Source organism: Calidris pugnax, unplaced genomic scaffold (assembly GCF_001431845.1).
Source record: "Calidris pugnax isolate Ruff unplaced genomic scaffold, ASM143184v1 scaffold140, whole genome shotgun sequence".
Taxonomy (NCBI): Eukaryota; Metazoa; Chordata; class Aves; order Charadriiformes; family Scolopacidae; genus Calidris; species Calidris pugnax.
The window spans coordinates 835,054-853,187 of record NW_015090896.1 but is presented as its reverse complement, the minus strand read 5'-3'; the positions used below and the strand labels follow the sequence as shown (position 1 = coordinate 853,187).

The window sequence follows — 18,134 nt, the reverse complement described above, 5'->3', positions numbered from 1 at the left end:
GGCTTCAAGCTGGAGGGGAACAGATTTAGACTGGAGATGAGGAGAGGGTTCTTCACTGGGAGGGTGGTGGAGCACTGGAACAGGTTGCCCAGGGAGGTGGTTGAGGCCCCATCCCTGGAGATATTCAAGGTGAGGCTCAATGAGGCCCTGGGCAACCTGGTCTAGTTGGGGGTGTCCCTGCTGACTGCGGGGGGGTCGGACTAGATGACCTTTAGAGGTCCCTTCCAGCCTGGGCAATTCTATGATTCTATGATGTGCCCAAGGACAAGGTGCAGACCAGTAAATGACAGAGGGCAAGGAACTGGGTGGTGGGGTGAGGGACACTGCCTGGCTCAGTCGGTGCGGTGTCCAGGAAAGGGGTTTCACAAGAGGGCGCTGGGTGGCTGTGGCTGGTGGCAGGGCTCAAGCTGCCAATGTCATTTTTGACGCTTGCAAGGGACAGCTGGGTTGGAGCACAGGCAGGTCTGGGAGATGCAAAGAGCAGGGCAGGTTGGGGACGGAACCTCATGGAAGATGAGGAGTGGAGAAACGTGGCCCCGAGGGATGGTTTGGTGGTCCTTTCTGCCTGGAGTTATGATGGATCCACGTCCCTGGAGGACAGGCTGCAGAGACCTTCCCAAAGTCTCTCACCAAAACAGGTGGGGACAGGCAAGATACCAACACCCAGATGTTCCCATGCATGCCCCATCCTGACCCCACAGGCTTTGGGATGCCCTGACCTGCCCCATAAGCTCACCCTATGGATCTGGGATCAGGCTATCCAAAAAAGGTGGCCAGTCATCACGAAGCGGTCAGGGAATGAGGACCCTGAGGGTAAGAGAAGATGGACTGGTGGTATGGTAGAGCTGGAAAGGGTTTCCATGGGTACCAATATGTCTAAAGCAATACTGGCTTTTGCTAAACTAACACCACGGTTCTGCCCCTGTGTCCTACAGCCCCTTCCACCGTGTGTCCTGGATGTCTACAGAACTGGTCTGGACAGTACAGGATCTTGGAGTGTACCAAGCACAAGACAATCTGGCTTATTTTGGAAATCTGGACCAAAAACCACCTAAGTTGGGCAGATGGGGACCCGAGGAGTCAAAAGAGTCCTTGCATCTCCACCTAGCCGAGTTCTTTTTTGCCTCATCCTCACACACGGCCTTGCCCCACACACGTTGTGTCATCTGGACTTACCAGCCTCCTCTGAGGTTTGAACAAGGGCCGGTTGATGCCGTTCTGAAGGCCTTACCCCGTGGAGCTTCATGTAGAGGCCGCAGGCATTACAGACAGGCTCTCCCTCAGCGTTTCGGCGCCAGAGGGTGGTCGTCGTTGTCTGGCAGTTGGCACAAGAGAGGCCAACGCGGCGGGAAGCCGACTGCGAGAAGAGGCAGAGGAAGAAAACACATCAACCCACCAGCAGCATCTCAGATCCCAGTGAGACCCCTCCAGAACACCTCAAGCTTTCCTCTCCTCTTGCCTCCCTTATTTCTGTCTGTCTTTTTCTCTTCTTGTGGGGTTTTCCAAGCCTCACCCCAAGGCTGTGCAGAGTTAACAGCATGTGTTGCTCGTTGCTATGAAGGACCAAGCCTGGTACCCAATGAGCCATCATCGAACACACAGCAGGTCCAGAGAGGTGATTCTGCCACTTTACTCTGCTCTGGTGAGACCTCACCTGGAGTATTGTGTGCAGGTCTGGAGCCCTCAATATAAGAAGGACATGGACCTGATGGAGAGGGTCCAGAGGAGGGCCACAAGGATGATCAGGGGGATGGAGCACCTCTGCTACGAGGACAGGCTGAGGGAGCTGGGGTTGTTCAGCCTGGAGAAGAGGAGGCTCCAGGGAGACCTAATAGCAGCCTTCCAGTACCTGAAGGGAGCCTACAGGAAGGCTGGGGAGAACCTGTTTAGAAAGGCCTGCAGTGACAGGACGAGGGGCAATGGCTTCAAGCTGGAGGGGAACAGATTTAGACTGGAGATGAGGAGAGGGTTCTTCACTGGGAGGGTGGTGGAGCACTGGAACAGGTTGCCCAGGGAGGTGGTTGAGGCCCCATCCCTGGAGATATTCAAGGTGAGGCTCAATGAGGCCCTGGGCAACCTGGTCTAGTTGGGGGTGTCCCTGCTGACTGCGGGGGGGTCGGACTAGATGACCTTTAGAGGTCCCTTCCAGCCTGGGCAATTCTATGATTCTATGATGTGCCCAAGGACAAGGTGCAGACCAGTAAATGACAGAGGGCAAGGAACTGGGTGGTGGGGTGAGGGACACTGCCTGGCTCAGTCGGTGCGGTGTCCAGGAAAGGGGTTTCACAAGAGGGCGCTGGGTGGCTGTGGCTGGTGGCAGGGCTCAAGCTGCCAATGTCATTTTTGACGCTTGCAAGGGACAGCTGGGTTGGAGCACAGGCAGGTCTGGGAGATGCAAAGAGCAGGGCAGGTTGGGGACGGAACCTCATGGAAGATGAGGAGTGGAGAAACGTGGCCCCGAGGGATGGTTTGGTGGTCCTTTCTGCCTGGAGTTATGATGGATCCACGTCCCTGGAGGACAGGCTGCAGAGACCTTCCCAAAGTCTCTCACCAAAACAGGTGGGGACAGGCAAGATACCAACACCCAGATGTTCCCATGCATGCCCCATCCAGACCCCACAGGCTTTGGGATGCCCTGACCTGCCCCATAAGCTCACCCTATGGATCTGGGATCAGGCTATCCAAAAAAGGTGGCTAGTCATCACAAAGCGGCCAGGGAACGAGGACCCTGAGGGTAAGAGAAGATGGACTGGTGGTGTGGTAGAGCTGGAAAGGGTTTCCATGGGTCCCAATATGTCTAAAGCAATACTGGCTTTTGCTAAACTAACACCACAGTTCTGCCCCTGTGTCCTACAGCCCCTTCCACCGTGTGTCCTGGATGTCTACAGAACTGGTCTGGACAGTACAGGATCTTGGAGTGTACCAAGCACAAGACAATCTGGCTTATTTTGGAAATCTGGACCAAAAACCACCTAAGTTGGGCAGATGGGGACCCGAGGAGTCAAAAGAGTCCTTGCATCTCCACCTAGCCGAGTTCTTTTTTGCCTCATCCTCACACACGGCCTTGCCCCACACACGTTGTGTCATCTGGACTTACCAGCCTCCTCTGAGGTTTGAACAAGGGCCGGTTGATGCCGTTCATCTTGTGGTAGAGCCCGCAGGCGTTGCAGAGGTAGTGCCCCGTGCCGTCTCTCCTCCAGAGCGGGGTGGACATGGCCCCGCAGTTGACACATTCTCTCCCCTCTGAATAGTCATCAAAAAATTCTGCTGCCATGATGGGAGAGAAGGGAAAAGATGTGGTTAATTAGGCAGCTTGCTTTATTTGTTTATTTAATTATTTAATTTCTGGCCTGGTTCTCAATATTTGAGGCCAGAAGTGGCATTTCAAGGAATCGCAAACGTTCATATTTTACAGGGTGCAAGAAAGAGCTCTTCCTTTCTCAATTTACAGGGTGCAAGAAAGAGCTCTTCCTTTTTCAAGGGAGCCCCCGGGATTATCGGGAAAGAGGAACCCCTTTCCCTGCCATAGAGTGTTGGCTGCAGGACTTGTGTGGCAGCAGGGATGTGCTGGGACACGGATAGGAAGGGACAGAAATAGAAACCTCTCCTTCTGCTCTGACGTTATCCAATTTTCAAGATTGGACATAGCCAGGGCAAACAGATTGGGGCGGGCAACCAGCCCTGTTTGCAATCAAGACAAATTGCCTGCGACCACGGACAAACTCAAGCCCGGACCCACGATACAGAACTGCCTGGAGATCAGAGAGCTGCCCTAGCATCCCTCAACGGGACTCAAGGAAATGTGGGCAAGGAAAGCCATGCCTGTATGCCCTGCTGCCTCGCAGGACTTCTCCTCACCCAGCCCGTGCCAGATCCCACCCTCTGCAGAGGGGAATGTCTGCGGAGAGCCAAGAGGGAGAGCAGTTCACGTGCCTTCACCCTTTTCTCTGCACGAGAAGCATCTCCTGAACTACAAGAATCATAGAATGGTTTGGGTTGGAAGGAACCGTAAAGATCATCTTGTTCTAACCACCCTGCCCTGGACAGGCAGAACTGCCACTAGACCAGAGTACTCAAAGGCCCATCCAGCCTGGCCTTGAACACCTCCAGGAACACACATGGACAACCCTAGGTCAGGCTGTCAGCTAACAGACAACATTGGGGGTTCACAGGTATCACAAAAACTCAGCTTTTCATGCAAATATCCATCCTGCTTGATGTCACTCTCCAGGGCTCTCCAGGAACACACATGGACAACCCTAGGTCAACATCATTGAGGGTTCACAGGTATCACAGAAACTCAGCTTTTCATGCAGATCTCCATCCTGCTTGATGTCACTCCCCAGGGCTTGGTGCATTCACCCACCACATTCCTGATTCACACTCCACTGGGGCCCAGCCACAGCTGTACTATGAGGGTGAGGACAACTGCCCTGGGCTGGGCCAGTCCAATCCCTCTGGCTCCGGCAGGTCCACATCATCTGCGAGGCGGTGCAGAGGTCAACACAACACACCTTGACTGCATCATCATTTGGAAAGACACAGGTCAGCTCAGCCTTGACACAATGCCCTCAAGAAGCCGAGAACTTCATCTAATAAAATACAAGCATCACCTACAGGCCTTGTTGAGAAGAATCATAGAATTGTCTAGGTTGGAAGGGACCTTTCAGAACATCTAGTCCAACCATCAACCTAAGACTGACAAAAAAACATCACTAAACCCTATCACTAGCATCCTGCCCTGGAAAATGTGTGTTGCTGATGGTCGTCCCACCTGGAGAGTACTGAGTTCAGCTTGGGGATGTATTTTTTCTGTTACAAAACCGTTCCTTCCTGCACATGGACGTGTTCTGTTGTGGACACCAGAAAGGGAACAGTAGATGATGAAATAATTTGGGAGAAGAAGAAAGTGACAAAAGACAAAAAAGTGCCCTGTTTCTTAGTGTAGGCTGGGATTAAACCAAGCTGCTGAGAAAATTCCCAGCAAACAGGAGATGGTTGGAGGATGGCAAGAGCTTTGCATCAGGAGACCTTCAACCATTACAGAGCAGCATAACATGAATTCATAAAATGTTACTGTGCATCTGGCTGTAATTTGTGCTTGGCCACCTGTTTGTTATAGGAATAGATCAGCTTTCTGCTGGAAGACAATAGTTCCCCAAAGAGCAAACCAACAAAATTTGGCTTCTTGCTGATCTGTGTCTCGATCCCATGTGGATCATTTGCTGTCTAATACAGGTTATGTTCAAACATCAGCCTTGTTTTCTCTTTTCTCCAGACTATTTTTGGAAAACCTGCAGGAAACAACATAATCATGAAACAGCCAAAGGATTAAAAAATTGCTAAAGTGGTGCCAGTAAACAGAGACACAGAGAAAAAGATTAGTGTGAGCCTAATTCTCCCTGGAAAACCAGGCTAAAAATGGCATGAGATTACACCATGTGGACAGGGGAAATACTAGAAATACTAGAAAACAGTAAATGAGTGTATCCATGGGGCTCTGGAACCAGAAAAGAAGGAATCCAGTATCTTCTCAGCAGTTTAGGACAATCTCATTGCCTTTGAGCAATTCTGGTGGCTTAGGAAAGCTGGGAATCCCTCCAGGTGATTTTTGTACACGTGGATTCAGTGATACGTTAACCATAATGCCTCACTTTCCCCTTTAAAATCACGATTGAATCACAGCCAAAATCTAGATCAAATAAACTTCCTTTGAAAAGAGAAGGGACTGGAACAGCTGGTCAGGAAAGAACTAATTTCCTTGAAAAATCTCAAGAAAGGAAAACATTTCACTATTTATTTTTTTCATCTTAGAAGTTGTTGAGGTTTTTTTCTTCTTTTTTTCTAAAGAAAAAGCCAAATTATTTTCACAGTAATTTTTGTCTTGTGAGAAAATCCCTCCTACTTTGAAAATAATTCAGTACAAAGTTGTTGACATAATCCAGGGAGAATTTAGCAGAACAGAGGTAGTCCAAAGGTAACAGTTAAAAGACTTGATCAATTTGAGTTGTGCCTGTGACTAATTACAAAACGTCATCTTTGCTGGAGATTTTTCCACCAGAAAACCAAAAATCTGAAAGTTTTTAATGAAATAAAAAACGAGGAAATTCCCAGCAGTCCCTCAGAAATGTTAAGAGTGGGATTATCTCTTGAGTTAGAAGGTCCCTCAAAATGGGTGTGATAGGAAGAAATGTCAAGTATGGGTGGGTAAGCTTCTGTTTTTAGAAAAAAATAAGAGGATGTGGAGTTGAAACCAGGCAAACCATAAGTCTCTTAGTTTCTGACAATAATCAAATTTGCTGAGTGTTATTTCCTAAGAGTTTGTGTGACACCCAGCTCCACTGTCCATGTTATTTTTTTTACTGTTGGTTTGTCAACAGGCATCCAAAATCCCAGTGCAAAGCAGTCGTGAGACTTCCTCCCTTTCCTCGCCTTTTTTCAACTATTTTTGTTCGAGCTATGTTCTTTGCTACTTGTCTGGGGTGGTTTGTTCAGTTTCCGTGGGATTTGGACTGGAGCTTCTCTCTTGAGGGACTTTTGTTGGTTTAATTTTTAAAAAAAAAACAAAACAACCCTTCTTCTGCTTCTGTAGTAATAACATTTGTGTGGTTTGTGTCTCAGCTGCAGACAAAGGTGATCCTTGTCAACGTTAGTAAACAAGATTTACTGGTGCTTGAGATGGGGAAGGAACAGAACTTTGATCCCTGGGCACATTGAGGCTCCACGCAATGGGTGGCTCTCCTTAATGGCAGCCCTGGTGGGGTGATATCAGATGGGTGCGTCCCTGGCACGCACCACCCAGTGCTGAGTCAGAAGATGACATCTGCAGAGTGCAACCTCATTAAAACCATTCCTGCAGCCCTGTCAGCGCAGAGGGAGCTCCTTGACCTCAAGACATCTCACCTGGAGGAGAAATATCCTTTCCTGCTTCAAAGTATGCTTGGTGATGACAAAGGTTGTGTCTTGGACACTCCAGCCAGTGTAGGGTCCATCTATCCAACTTGCTCAGAGGTCACGTAGGCTTAGTGCATGCTTGTTAGTGAACTAAGGGCATTTGGGCCCAGATGGAGAAGTGGAAGGGAAGGGACTGGATTTTTTTCTAAAAGAAGTGCCACCACAATTTCACAGCATCACTAAACTCAGGGATGAAGTTGCCAAGAGGAGCTTTCTGAGCTGGCCTTCTGGCCACACAGCTGAGACATCCCAGCTGCTCTTGAAAACCAGAGGGATGGAGAAGTGGAAGGGAAGGGACTGGATTTTTTTCTAAAAGAAGTGCCACCACAATTTCACAGCATCACTAAACTCAGGGATGAAGTTGCCAAGAGGAGCTTTCTGAGCTGGCCTTCTGGCCACACAGCTGAGACATCCCAGCTGCTCTTGAAAACCAGAGGGTCTACAAAACAATGAGAAAGTATCACCTGAAGGGCAGCAAGCCCTGCCGTTTGATGTGGGCGGGTGTCCAAGACCTACTAAACCCAAATGCTCAAAATGACTGCTTGTTTCTGAAGATCTGGGCCATGGTCTTTGCCTTGCCTCCTTCCCCCAGCAGCATAGCTGGGGGCAAGACCCCCTCCCCGTGCCTGGGTGCTTGTGAGAAGAGACCACAATCTCTGAGGTCCCTACCAAGACAAGCCCAGCGCTCAGAGCCCACAGGAACCGTGATCCACCATCAAGCTGAGCTATACTGGGGATGGAGGTCACTGGGCTTCGAGTGCACTGATTGTTTAATTTGCCACTGTTATTAATAACGGGGATTAAGGTGCAGCAGCCTGCCGGCTCCCCAGGGAAAAAAAAAACAAAACAAAACAAACAAACAAAAAAAAAACCCAACAGCAAAGTGTTTTCTTGGCTTCTGTCTCAGGGGCTGGAGCTCTAAATCCTGGCATTATGAGATCCCCTGACACTTATTCCTTGTACTTAGCAGCCGGGAAAGGAAACGTTTATTCAGGCAGCAAATTGCCCGAGCGGCTCCCGGAGGGCCCTGAACAATGCGGGGGGAAGGAAAAGCTCCCCCAGTCGCACTCAGGGCAATAATTTCCGTTTTGTGGCACAGGAGCCGCTGCCTGATAATGGAGATTTATGGGTCCCTCTGGTGACCTCTGCAATAGCCTTTCTGCTGGAGAGATTTACTCCCTCTCCCGAAGCCAGGTACGGGACAGGGTTGAGGAAAGGCTAAAGTCTACCGGTCAGACCGAGAAGGACACAGGTCCATGGCTGGAGTGGCCTCGTGTGCTGAATGGCCTCATCTTCCTCTTTGAATGTACAGCTCCCCTGAGTGCCTTTGCCCAGCCCTTATCTTGGGTAATATCAGCCTTGGGATCATTCAGTCCTTTTTAGGTTGGGTCCCTGGCCTTGACTAATGGCCTTCTACTTAGTCCTTCTACCTTTCATCTGTGAAGGACCTTCTTATTGAGACCAGATCATGAAATCTCGCTGAATGACGAAGCCGGTGGAGAGGATGGATTGGGTCCTGTCCCCATCCTGGTCATCAGCTTGCTGTACGAAAGGAGATCTTTTTACCCTCACACCTACTGTTTATGAGGACTGCAAGGTCCCCAGGGCAGGAAATGTCACTTGTGTGTTGCACAACAGCCTCCTAATCTTGGGTGAGGCCTTGAGCATGCTAATGTCAGAAGTGCTTTCCACAATGGGACATTCAGTCCCCAGGGAGCCAGGAGCAACTCCTAAGTGGGTTGCTGGGGTCTGGTGGGGAAAAAGCATTCTTAGATGTGGCCCTTCATGGCTTTTAGTCATTGGGAGTGGTCCTTCACATCCACCACCAGGTCCACAGAGATCAACTGGTATGGACAATGCAGAGCTCAACAAGAAGGCAGCTCTGAGCACCACCAGCCAGCCCACACTTACAGGCACTTTTTTCCAGCATGGCTAGGACATGACAGCATCTCTGACCAAAGACACAGCCCACCCAAAGTCTAAGTACTTCTGCCCTCCCAGCCAGGAGAATCAGATACCCTCTCTAAACCAAGTCAGCTGAGGATCAGAGGGAGGTTGCCCAGGGTTTGAGCCCAAAGGGTGGCTTGAACTCCTCTCTCTGAGTCTTTCCACCATCTCTGCAAACCCCAAGTCCACCAGCATAGCCATTCCTAGGTCCAGACCTTCTGAGTTTGGACGTTTCTTTAGCAACCCTAAATCTGTGAACCTTGGAGAGATCATCTTGAACACATAAAGGTGTCAGGAACCAAAGGGGTAATAACAGTAAAAGCACCTCCAATAAGGAGATTTTGAACCCTTCAACTCAGAGCCAGCAACCAGTTTCTAAGTTTCTGTTCCCAAACCAGCCTCTACAAGGGGACAAAGAGCCCTTCCTGCCCTGGTCTGGGGTCAGACCCTACTGCATGAGAAACATCCACAAGGTTGTCTACCTTCTTCTGCCCTCCAGCCCCCTCCTGCCTTCATCCCCTCTGGGTGAAGAGGAATGGCAAGAGACTTCCATTAATATAGCACTGGAGGTTTGTTTACAGCTGGAGGGATATTTAATATCAACATTTCCCCCCGCAGAAGTGTCTTCTCAACCCAGTGAAGCAACTCAGCAAAGGAGAAGCTGTCCTTCAAACACGGCCAGGCACTTACAGGCTCTAAACAGACCCTGAGAGCAGTTTTCCCCAGCAGAGAAGCAGTTTCCTAAAACAATTTGTTATGATAAGAGGTGAGAGCCACGATCCTGTGTATACACGAATCCCAAATGGACTCTCGGGGCACTCGCAGCTGAGGCAAAGGACATTGGCCCCTTCAGACACATAGACACCTTGGGATCCCACCCAAGACACCCTGGGATCCCACCCAAGACATCCTGGGATCCCACCCAAGACACCCTCACCTTCTGCTTCAAGGGACAGCCATGGACAGCATGGCAGAGGGACACAGGATTTGCCATTCCCAGCTGCTCAGGAGGGTTTGTCCCAAATCCTGAGATTTTTTCTGTTAAAAAATGACAGCCTTGCAATCCTTCCTACAGCCCAAGCCTTGAGGGGTCCTTTCAATAAGCGTTTTGCTGCAACTAGTGGAGCCAAAAGTCACATCTTCTCTTTCTTTTGAATGGATTGAGATGCTCCCGTGACGCCAGAAGCTGAAGTTTCAAGGGGAAGAATCCACCAAAATGGTGGTTCCTGGTCAGATCACAGCAGTTAGAAGTGCTGGTTGGTCCAACACCGTGGCAGAGCGGGGCTGAACTGGAAAGGAAAGCAGCAGCAAAAACCAAGGAGAGACAAAAGCAGCAGGGACGGGGATCGGTTGTAAATCAAAGAGCCCAAATGTATGAATGGGAGAGATCTGTAGCCAAAAAGCAAGCTGTCAGTGACCCTTTCCTTTTTCATCAGGGACATCCACAGGATCAGAAAGCCCATGAGCATTATCCTACCCTTCAGCTAATAGAGCCAAGGATGTGTCTGTCAAAACAGGTTCTGGCCATCACCTGTGTGATCTCTGGTCTGCAGGAAATGGAGAAAGGGGCAAATTCCTCACTCTGCACCAGAAACACAGTTTCAAGCAAAATGCATCATTGTGAAGCTTCACAGAAGTGGCTCGACACTGTCCCAGAATGTTTTGGGGTCTATCTGACATGTCTACGTTGGAGAAAATGGTTGGTTACTCAGTTGGCTGTCTCACCAAACGGCTTTCCTCCTCCAAACCTGAAGACCCTACTTATTGCTTCGGAAACATTGAACCCCCAACCTGGCCGAGCCACGTGCCGCTTTTGAAAAGGCAAAGAAATGTGTTTTCTCCTTGCTTTGTCAAACACCGGGGCGAGAATGTTCCTCTGCAACCCTTCCCAGGCCAAATGTTTCACGTCAAGGCAAAGGGAACATTGCGTCCCTCCTCCCCTGCAAAGCTCCCTCCGCCGCCCGTGGCCAGCCAAGGTCTGTGGCACACACCACTGCCAGCAGCCAAGAATACTCCTTTCCTTCGTGGATATGTTTTCCCCGGTTTGAAGGACGGTGGAGGCAGAAGCAGCCAAGGGACCAGCTGAGACCATGTGCAGGAGGGAGACGCCGGGGAAAGTGGGACAAATCCCGAGCCCGGATTTGAGCTCGATCTTGGCTCTGCTGTAGGTTTCCCTTGAGCAAAGCTTTTCATCTCCACGTGACGTTGTTCTTCCCCCATGAGAAGGAGCAAAAGCTCTTCCCTGCCTCACTGGAGGGGGACAACAGGACAACTTTCAGTGGCTACAGTCACAGATGTTTAGAAAAGCAGTGGGTGGAAGAAGAGCGGGTGGAAATGGGATGGATTCCTCTAAAGCAAATACAGATAAACTGCCTGTTTTGGCAAAGGGCAGGAGATGGTCCTGGAGGACTGGCCATCCTGGTTGCTTGGAAAAGCGTTGACAGCTCTTCAACACACCAAAACCACCAAGACCCAAACCTCCAAGCCCAATGGTTGCACCAGAGCTGACTGGAGAGACTGTCGACCCACACACTGAAGTACCATGAGGGTCTGTCATGGTTTGGGCCCTCAAAGCAGGACAAGTACCCACATCCAAAAGGTGCACGGTCTGCTCTGAAGGAGACAGGCACGAGAACACCCCTGAGGATGTGGGGTGCTTTTGGTCGGAGTAATTGCTGGCCACCCCTTTGATAGCAACTTCCTGCGTCCAAAAAACTGTGTCCTACAGCAACTTCTGCTGCCTGTCAAGTTGTGCACATGGGAAGGTCCAAGGTCTGCTTTCTTTTGCTGGGACGCAAGCCTGATCCCACCCACCAGTGACCTCCCCTTTCTTACTCCTACTTACAATTCTTACACTTGTAAATATCTGAGGCTCTTCTGATAAACAGGAGATTCCTCGGCTTATCGACTGTCCAAATATTTTTTAACAAACCTTAGATTAGCACGGGGAGCCAGGGAATGGCCAGGATGGGGCCATCCACAGCCTGGGGTCTGCTTGGCAGGAGGCACCTGGAAATGGTCTTTCTCTCTTTTGACAAAGGAAAAACAGCTACAGAATTTCCCTCCTTGAAATATGTCCCATCTCCAAATGGAGGTGCCGTAGCAGAGGCTCTCCTTTGGTGACTGCAAGGGAGGGGATGGTGGGGGAAAAAATGTAGAGGATCAGAAAAGCTTGGGATTTGCAATGCCATGATCCCACACCCGAGCAGCTGTTTCTGAGTTGGGCACAGGCAAAGGACCATCTCTCCAACAAGTGCAGCCCTGTCTGGTGTACCCACAGGGGACCACAAGCAGGTGTGCTGTGGAGACATGCCAAGCTGCTGCTCCACAGCTGAGCCATGGGAACTGGCCTTATGGCTTACTGGTGAACCCTGACCCTAAGGCCATCTGGCAGAGTCTGGCCATGTTCAGATGCTCTTGAACCCCAATCTACAGTGGTCACATCCAAACTGCACCAGGAGATGCTTGGGTCAGGCTGAGGTGCTTGGACCATGCCAGGGGCCGTGCTAAAGATTGAAGAGCATGGTCTGTTGGGTTCTCAAGGCTGGCATCTGGCACTAGTTCCTCACCAGGCATGACACAGCCTTTACGTGCTCTTGGCCCTTTTGGCCTCCTACAGAGCAGCTGATGACGTGGCACTTGGGGACACGGTTTAGTGGTGGACTTGGCAGTGTTAGGTTTACAGTTGGACTTGATGATCTTAAAGGTCTTTTCCAGCCTAAATGATTATATGATTCTGTGATTCCATGAGCTGAAACTCCTTAAACCATAGGATTTGTGGCTGTACATCCTAGGGCATCATCTGTTTGTCTGATGGTGGTCATCTGTCTGTCTGTAGAGGTGACCACCAGCGCCCAGGTGGACCAAACCAGGGCCAGCTCTGGCCCCAGGGACACTGGTGCTATTTGGGGTCATTGCAAAGGCACCAAGGAGCAGATGGGCAGATGTGTGCAGAGCCAAACAAAGCCAGACTCTTCTCAGTAGTGGGAGGAGGCACAAGAGGACACACCATAAACCACAAGTTGGGCATTTTCATCAGGAGCTGGGGGAATTTCCATCCCTGGGCATTTCCAAACCTCATCCAGGCAGATCCACAGCTGACCTCACCTAGTGCCAGTGCTTGTCCTGCTTCAAGCAGGAGGCTGGACTAGAGATCCTCCAACCTGAGCTTCCACAGTCCTGTGACTCCTGAAACTCAAAGCTTGTTTGGTTGGGTTTTTTTCTCCCCAGCCTGGTACAGATCAGAGGGAAAGACATTTATCCCGGCCACAGGGGCAAAATCCTGCTTGTAGAAATGTGAATAATTGTATTATTGTTATCATATGTGTGTATTATACAAGTGCATGCCTACGTGTATATAAACATACATATTTTTTTATATATACAAATATATATAAAAATACATATATATAAAAATATATACATATATAAAAATATATATTTACACCATGTCCTTAAGAATGCCATCGTAGCAAGCTGTGAGTCATCTCTGATCAATTCTCTCTGGGTTTGCTATTGCAATTACTATTCCATGGCTATACAGAACGTAGCTGTATAGAACCGTATGCCTATATATATTTATAGATATGTACACAAATATAACACGCACATATATTTGTAAAAACCCCCCACACCTTAGATATATATAAAACCTCTACGTGCCATGTGTAGTAATATATGAAATACGTAGGGTATATATATTGCTCTAAGCTCTGAAGAGGACGGCACTGATAAATATTGATTATAGAATCATCTGGGTTGGAAGGGACCTTCAAGATCATCGAGTCCAACCCCCAACCCAACTCTGACAAGAAAACCACCACTAAACCATGTCCCCCAGCACCACGTCAACCCGTCTTTTGAACACCTCCAGGGATGATGCCTCAACCACTTCCCTGGGCAGCCCATTCCAAAGCTTAATAACCCTTTCAGTGTAAAAATTCTTCCTAATATCCAACCTGAACCTACCCTGGTGCAACTTGAGGCTGTTTCCTCTTGTCCTGTGACCTGTGAGCTGGGATAAGAGACCAACCCTATGGTGTGTGTGTTCAGCCCCTCAGCCCAGTTTTCTAGCACAGGCTCTGACTCCCACGGGGAGGTGTTTGTTACGCTGATAAATACCTCCCGGAGGAGTTACACCAAAATAAGTCAGGCCAGATCCTGGCCCCCCCCTGCGGGACACCAGCCAGGGACAAACAAAAAAAGGTGTTTACTAGGGTCCATCACGTTACCGGGGACGGTCAGTTTGTCTAACCCCTGGCCCTTCTCTTTTCCTCTTTTATTAGTTATTCTGGACGTTAAGTCAACTCAGCCCCCGAGCGAGGGGGTGGGGGTGGGAGGATGGAGAATTGCAGCCCAAGCCAATAAACCGGCAGGTACCGGACTTATCAGGGCAACATATAACTTGCAGTTTTTCTAACTCAATTGATTGGGCTTTTTATCTAAAATAACAGGCATTATAAGATAGGGGAAAGTCGAGATAAGGAAGAAAATTGAGTAGGTCTCGAATCGAGATCAGCTTGGGGACAGGTTCAAACTCCCACACCTGCCCCGGGAGGAATCAATGAAAGTTTCTTGGCGTCGCCCGCTCGTTTTTGAAACGCTGCTGAAGTTGAGCGAACTTTGAGACCGCGGCGTTTATTCTGTGATTATAATTAACCTGCTCACCCGTTGTTATCGATTTTGCGCGCGGGGAGGTGACAGAGTCTGACTGGGATGTTGGTTTAGGAAGAGAAATGGTTGGGGAGAGGAGGCAACGGGGCAGCCAGTGAGACCTGGCGGAGTGAGACCCTTCCCCGGTTGGGGGCAAAGGGAAGGGGGTATGAGGGGAATCATAGAATGGTTTGGGTTGGAAGGGACCTTAAACATCACCCAGTTCCAACCCCCTGCCCTGGGCAGGGACACCTCCCACCAGACCAGGTTGCTCAAAGCCCCCTCCAACCTTGTCTTGAACCCCTCCAGGGATGGGGCAGCCACAGCTTCTCTGGGCAACCTGGGCCAGAGTCTCACCACCCTCACAGCAAAGAATTTCTTCCTGAGATCTCATCTAAATCTCCCCTTTTTCACCCTCCTGCTTGTGGTCCCCACCTGGTGGGATCTGGGAAAACCCTGGAGGCCAGATCTTCCCATCCAGAGGGTCAGGGTAAATCACGGCGCCGATGATCCACCTCATTGAAACAATTAAGGACCAAACGTGGGAAGTCCCTGGAGAAAAGCCTTGGTTGTGCCCAGGATCTAGAGCATTCTCCCAGCCCTGGGGAGCGTGAGGAGGAGACATCCCCCAGGCCAGCTGCCTCCCTCGTGCTCCACATCACCAAGGCATGTCCCAACTCCGCATCCTTCCCAGCAGCCAGTCCCCCCCGAGCAGCCAGCCCCTGGGGCCAGCGCTCCCTTCCCAAAATAATCTGGGACATCTGGGGCCAAACATGTCATTCGGAGGAGCCCTGATGTCTGGGGCTGACCGCCTCGCTGATTTTTTTACAGCCCCAGCCTTGCAAGCCCTGAATATTAAATAATGATGGCTCCTTGGCTTGCGAACCCGAGAACTTGGAAACTCACAGGAGTTTAAATAATAAATATTAGATTATTTTTACATCTCTTCTAAGAGTTTTAGCGTGTAGGAATCAGGGTTTCCCAGCTTTTTTTAATTGTCCAGAAAAGCTTCTCCTTCCCTTCATGCATAAACCAGAGCCTGATGTACCCATAACGTGACTCCGGGAGCTGGAGCTGGAAGGAAAAAACGAGGTGCACCAAAGCACAAGGGCCAAGAAGCAGACAAGAAGGAGATGCCTCCCAAAGCATTCAGAGAAGATGTTTGCAGAGCCAAAGGAGACACCTCGCTCCTCGGGGCCAGGGGACAACCTGGAACTTGCTTGAATATTATAGACGGTGCAAGCGGGAGTGGTGAAAAAAATCCCCAAGAATTGGCAAAATCTTGCTCTGGGGGAGCGGTGTGGTCTCCTTTTCCTCCCCCAGCTCCATCTCTGCCCCCAACCTCTCCTGCTGGGCTTGGATCTTAATATTTTAGGAGACCCTGATGGCGACAGGCACCCAGCCCTGCACCCCCCGAAATACCCGGCGCGGCGGCTGGAAGCATCGCCCGGAGGAGAAGGGCTGAGCTTCGGGAAGGAGAGCGAGAGCAGGAGGTGGTGTCCCACCGTGGGACCTCTCCTGAAATGCTCTCCACACCCCCCCACCCCCGGCAGACACCGGCCTAATTCCCAAGGATTAGGAGGAAAACATTTCCAGGCAGGGATTTTGTTATCCCAGGCTCAGAAGCCGCCGGTACCAGGCCCTGGTGGAGACGGGCGATGGGCTCCGCGGCATCCCTGGGCCAGCTGCCCTCACCCTACCTCTGGGGGAAGGAAAAAATTAATTTTCCTTCACTTTCCGTGTGTTTTGGGGTGGTTTTTTGGGTTTTTTTTCCCTCTTTCACAAACAAAAGGAATTTCCGAGTATCCCTCCCAAGGCTGGCCCGAGCCGTTTCCAGCCCAGCTGGCTCCAAGAAGGGGGTCCACCGGCCTTACTGCTTGCTAAAAATAATTTTAAAAATGGCAAAAATCCCTTTGTTCTGCAACATAGAAACCAAGTGGCCGCTTTCCAGAAAGGAAAAAAGAAAAATCCCGCTAGATTTTGGAGCTTCACCTCCCCGAGAAAAACCTGAAGGTCCCCACTTGATTTAGGGGGGGTTGTTTCTTCTCCCCTGATCCTCCCCCAGCACCCAGCAAACCTCCTTTTGCTTTAAAACATTAATGATCTCAGCTCTGAGCAAGCAAAATGAGGCTTTTTGGGGTTTTTTGGTTTTTTTTTCACCGCCCATCCTGAGTGTATTTCACTGGGGGGGGGCTGATCCTGCGAGGTTTGCCTGAGGAAACAGCAGGGTTGGCCTTGGAAGGGCAGAGAAAACAACAAAAAAATGGTAGAAAAGACATAACTTTGGCCCCCTTCAAGCAAAGAGTGCATCCCACATTAAGGTGTCCACCCAATTAAGCAAAATAAAAAAACCCCTCCGTGCCAGCAAATAGCTGAGAAAAAAAAAAAAAAAAATCATCACCGAGCGCTTCTTGGAAAAGAAAAAATTATTTTCTCTTCCAGTGGACGCTGCCCCAAATTTGGCTTTAAAACCCAGCTCTTGCCAAAAACCTGAAAGCTGAAATATTTCAGCGCTGATGGCAGGGTCAGATCGACGTCCAGCTTCAAAAAAAAATCTCTGCCCGGAATCTTCTTTCCTGACGGAGCCAGCTCCTGCCTGAGCTTTTTATTTGGAGGAGGAGGAAGGTTGGGGAGGGGGGGGAGCTGAGAAAATCCGGCTCTGGCTTCTCATATTGAATTAAAAAAAAAGCCTCAGCCCCCCTCACCGTGTTTCAAAGGCTGCAATCGCAGGCGGGATGCTACAAACTCAAGCACCTTCGGAAAAACCGCATAGGAAAAAAACCAAAAAACCAAAAAAATCCACATTTCTACTATAGGAGACTTTACAACGGCGTCGCTCGGCGCGGCGGAAACATGACTTTTTTGGGGGTTTTTTTCTTTTTTCTTTTCCAAAAAGCCTTCACTACCCACTCGTAGCAGCCGCCGGCGGGAAGGCAACGCTGATGGAATTATTTTGCAGCGCGGCCGCTGTCACGCACGTGTGAGCACCCGCGGGGACAAACCTCCCTGCTCAGGCACCACGGATAATTAGGGGGGGGGGTTAATTTGTCATTAAGGATGTATTTACAGCTTGGAGCGGTGGCCGTGACCGACGGTGTGGAGGTGGGGGGGGAAACTTGTAAAAGCCAGAGGATTTTTAATATTTTGCCCTTCTCAGAGCCGGCCGCAAGGTTTTTACCCCACAAAGGGGATGCACAGGGTTTCTTTTCTATAAAAATATTATTAATTATATTAATAATATTATTACTTATATTAATAACATTATTACTTATATTAATAATATTATTATATTCTATAAAAATATTATTTTTCCCCCCAAAATAATAAAAAAATAATAAAAAAAATCCTCAATCCAACCTTATGATGATATTTGCTTTTACAATTCGGGTGAATTTTGGAGGCAAGGGCACGTTCTCACCTATTTCCCTGGGTTTTGTTTTTTTATTTTAAGCAGCGTTTCACGCTCGCGCGCCGAAGGCGTATTTACACCTCCCTGCCAGACGGCACCAGGAATTGGGGAATCCAGCCGACAAGGGGAATATTTGGCATTTCCAAATTCCCCTCTTTTTTTTTTTTTTTTT

The 18,134-nt window shown here is 49.6% G+C and overlaps 1 protein-coding gene across 2 annotated transcripts in view; it reads right to left on the bottom strand.

Moving 5' to 3' along the window:
* GATA4 (GATA binding protein 4) overlaps positions 1–18,134 on the bottom strand; it is a 33,559-nt gene that overhangs the window by 8,396 nt on the left and 7,029 nt on the right. The window contains exons 2-3 of one of the 2 annotated variants that reach the window (XM_014948392.1): positions 3,098–3,267; positions 1,232–1,357 (exon numbers count right to left, since the gene is read on the bottom strand). In XM_014948392.1, the coding sequence (XP_014803878.1) occupies positions 1,232–1,357; positions 3,098–3,267 (296 nt within the window). The remainder of the gene's footprint in view (positions 1–1,231; positions 1,358–3,097; positions 3,268–18,134) is intronic. The other variant, XM_014948393.1, reaches the window with a different exon arrangement.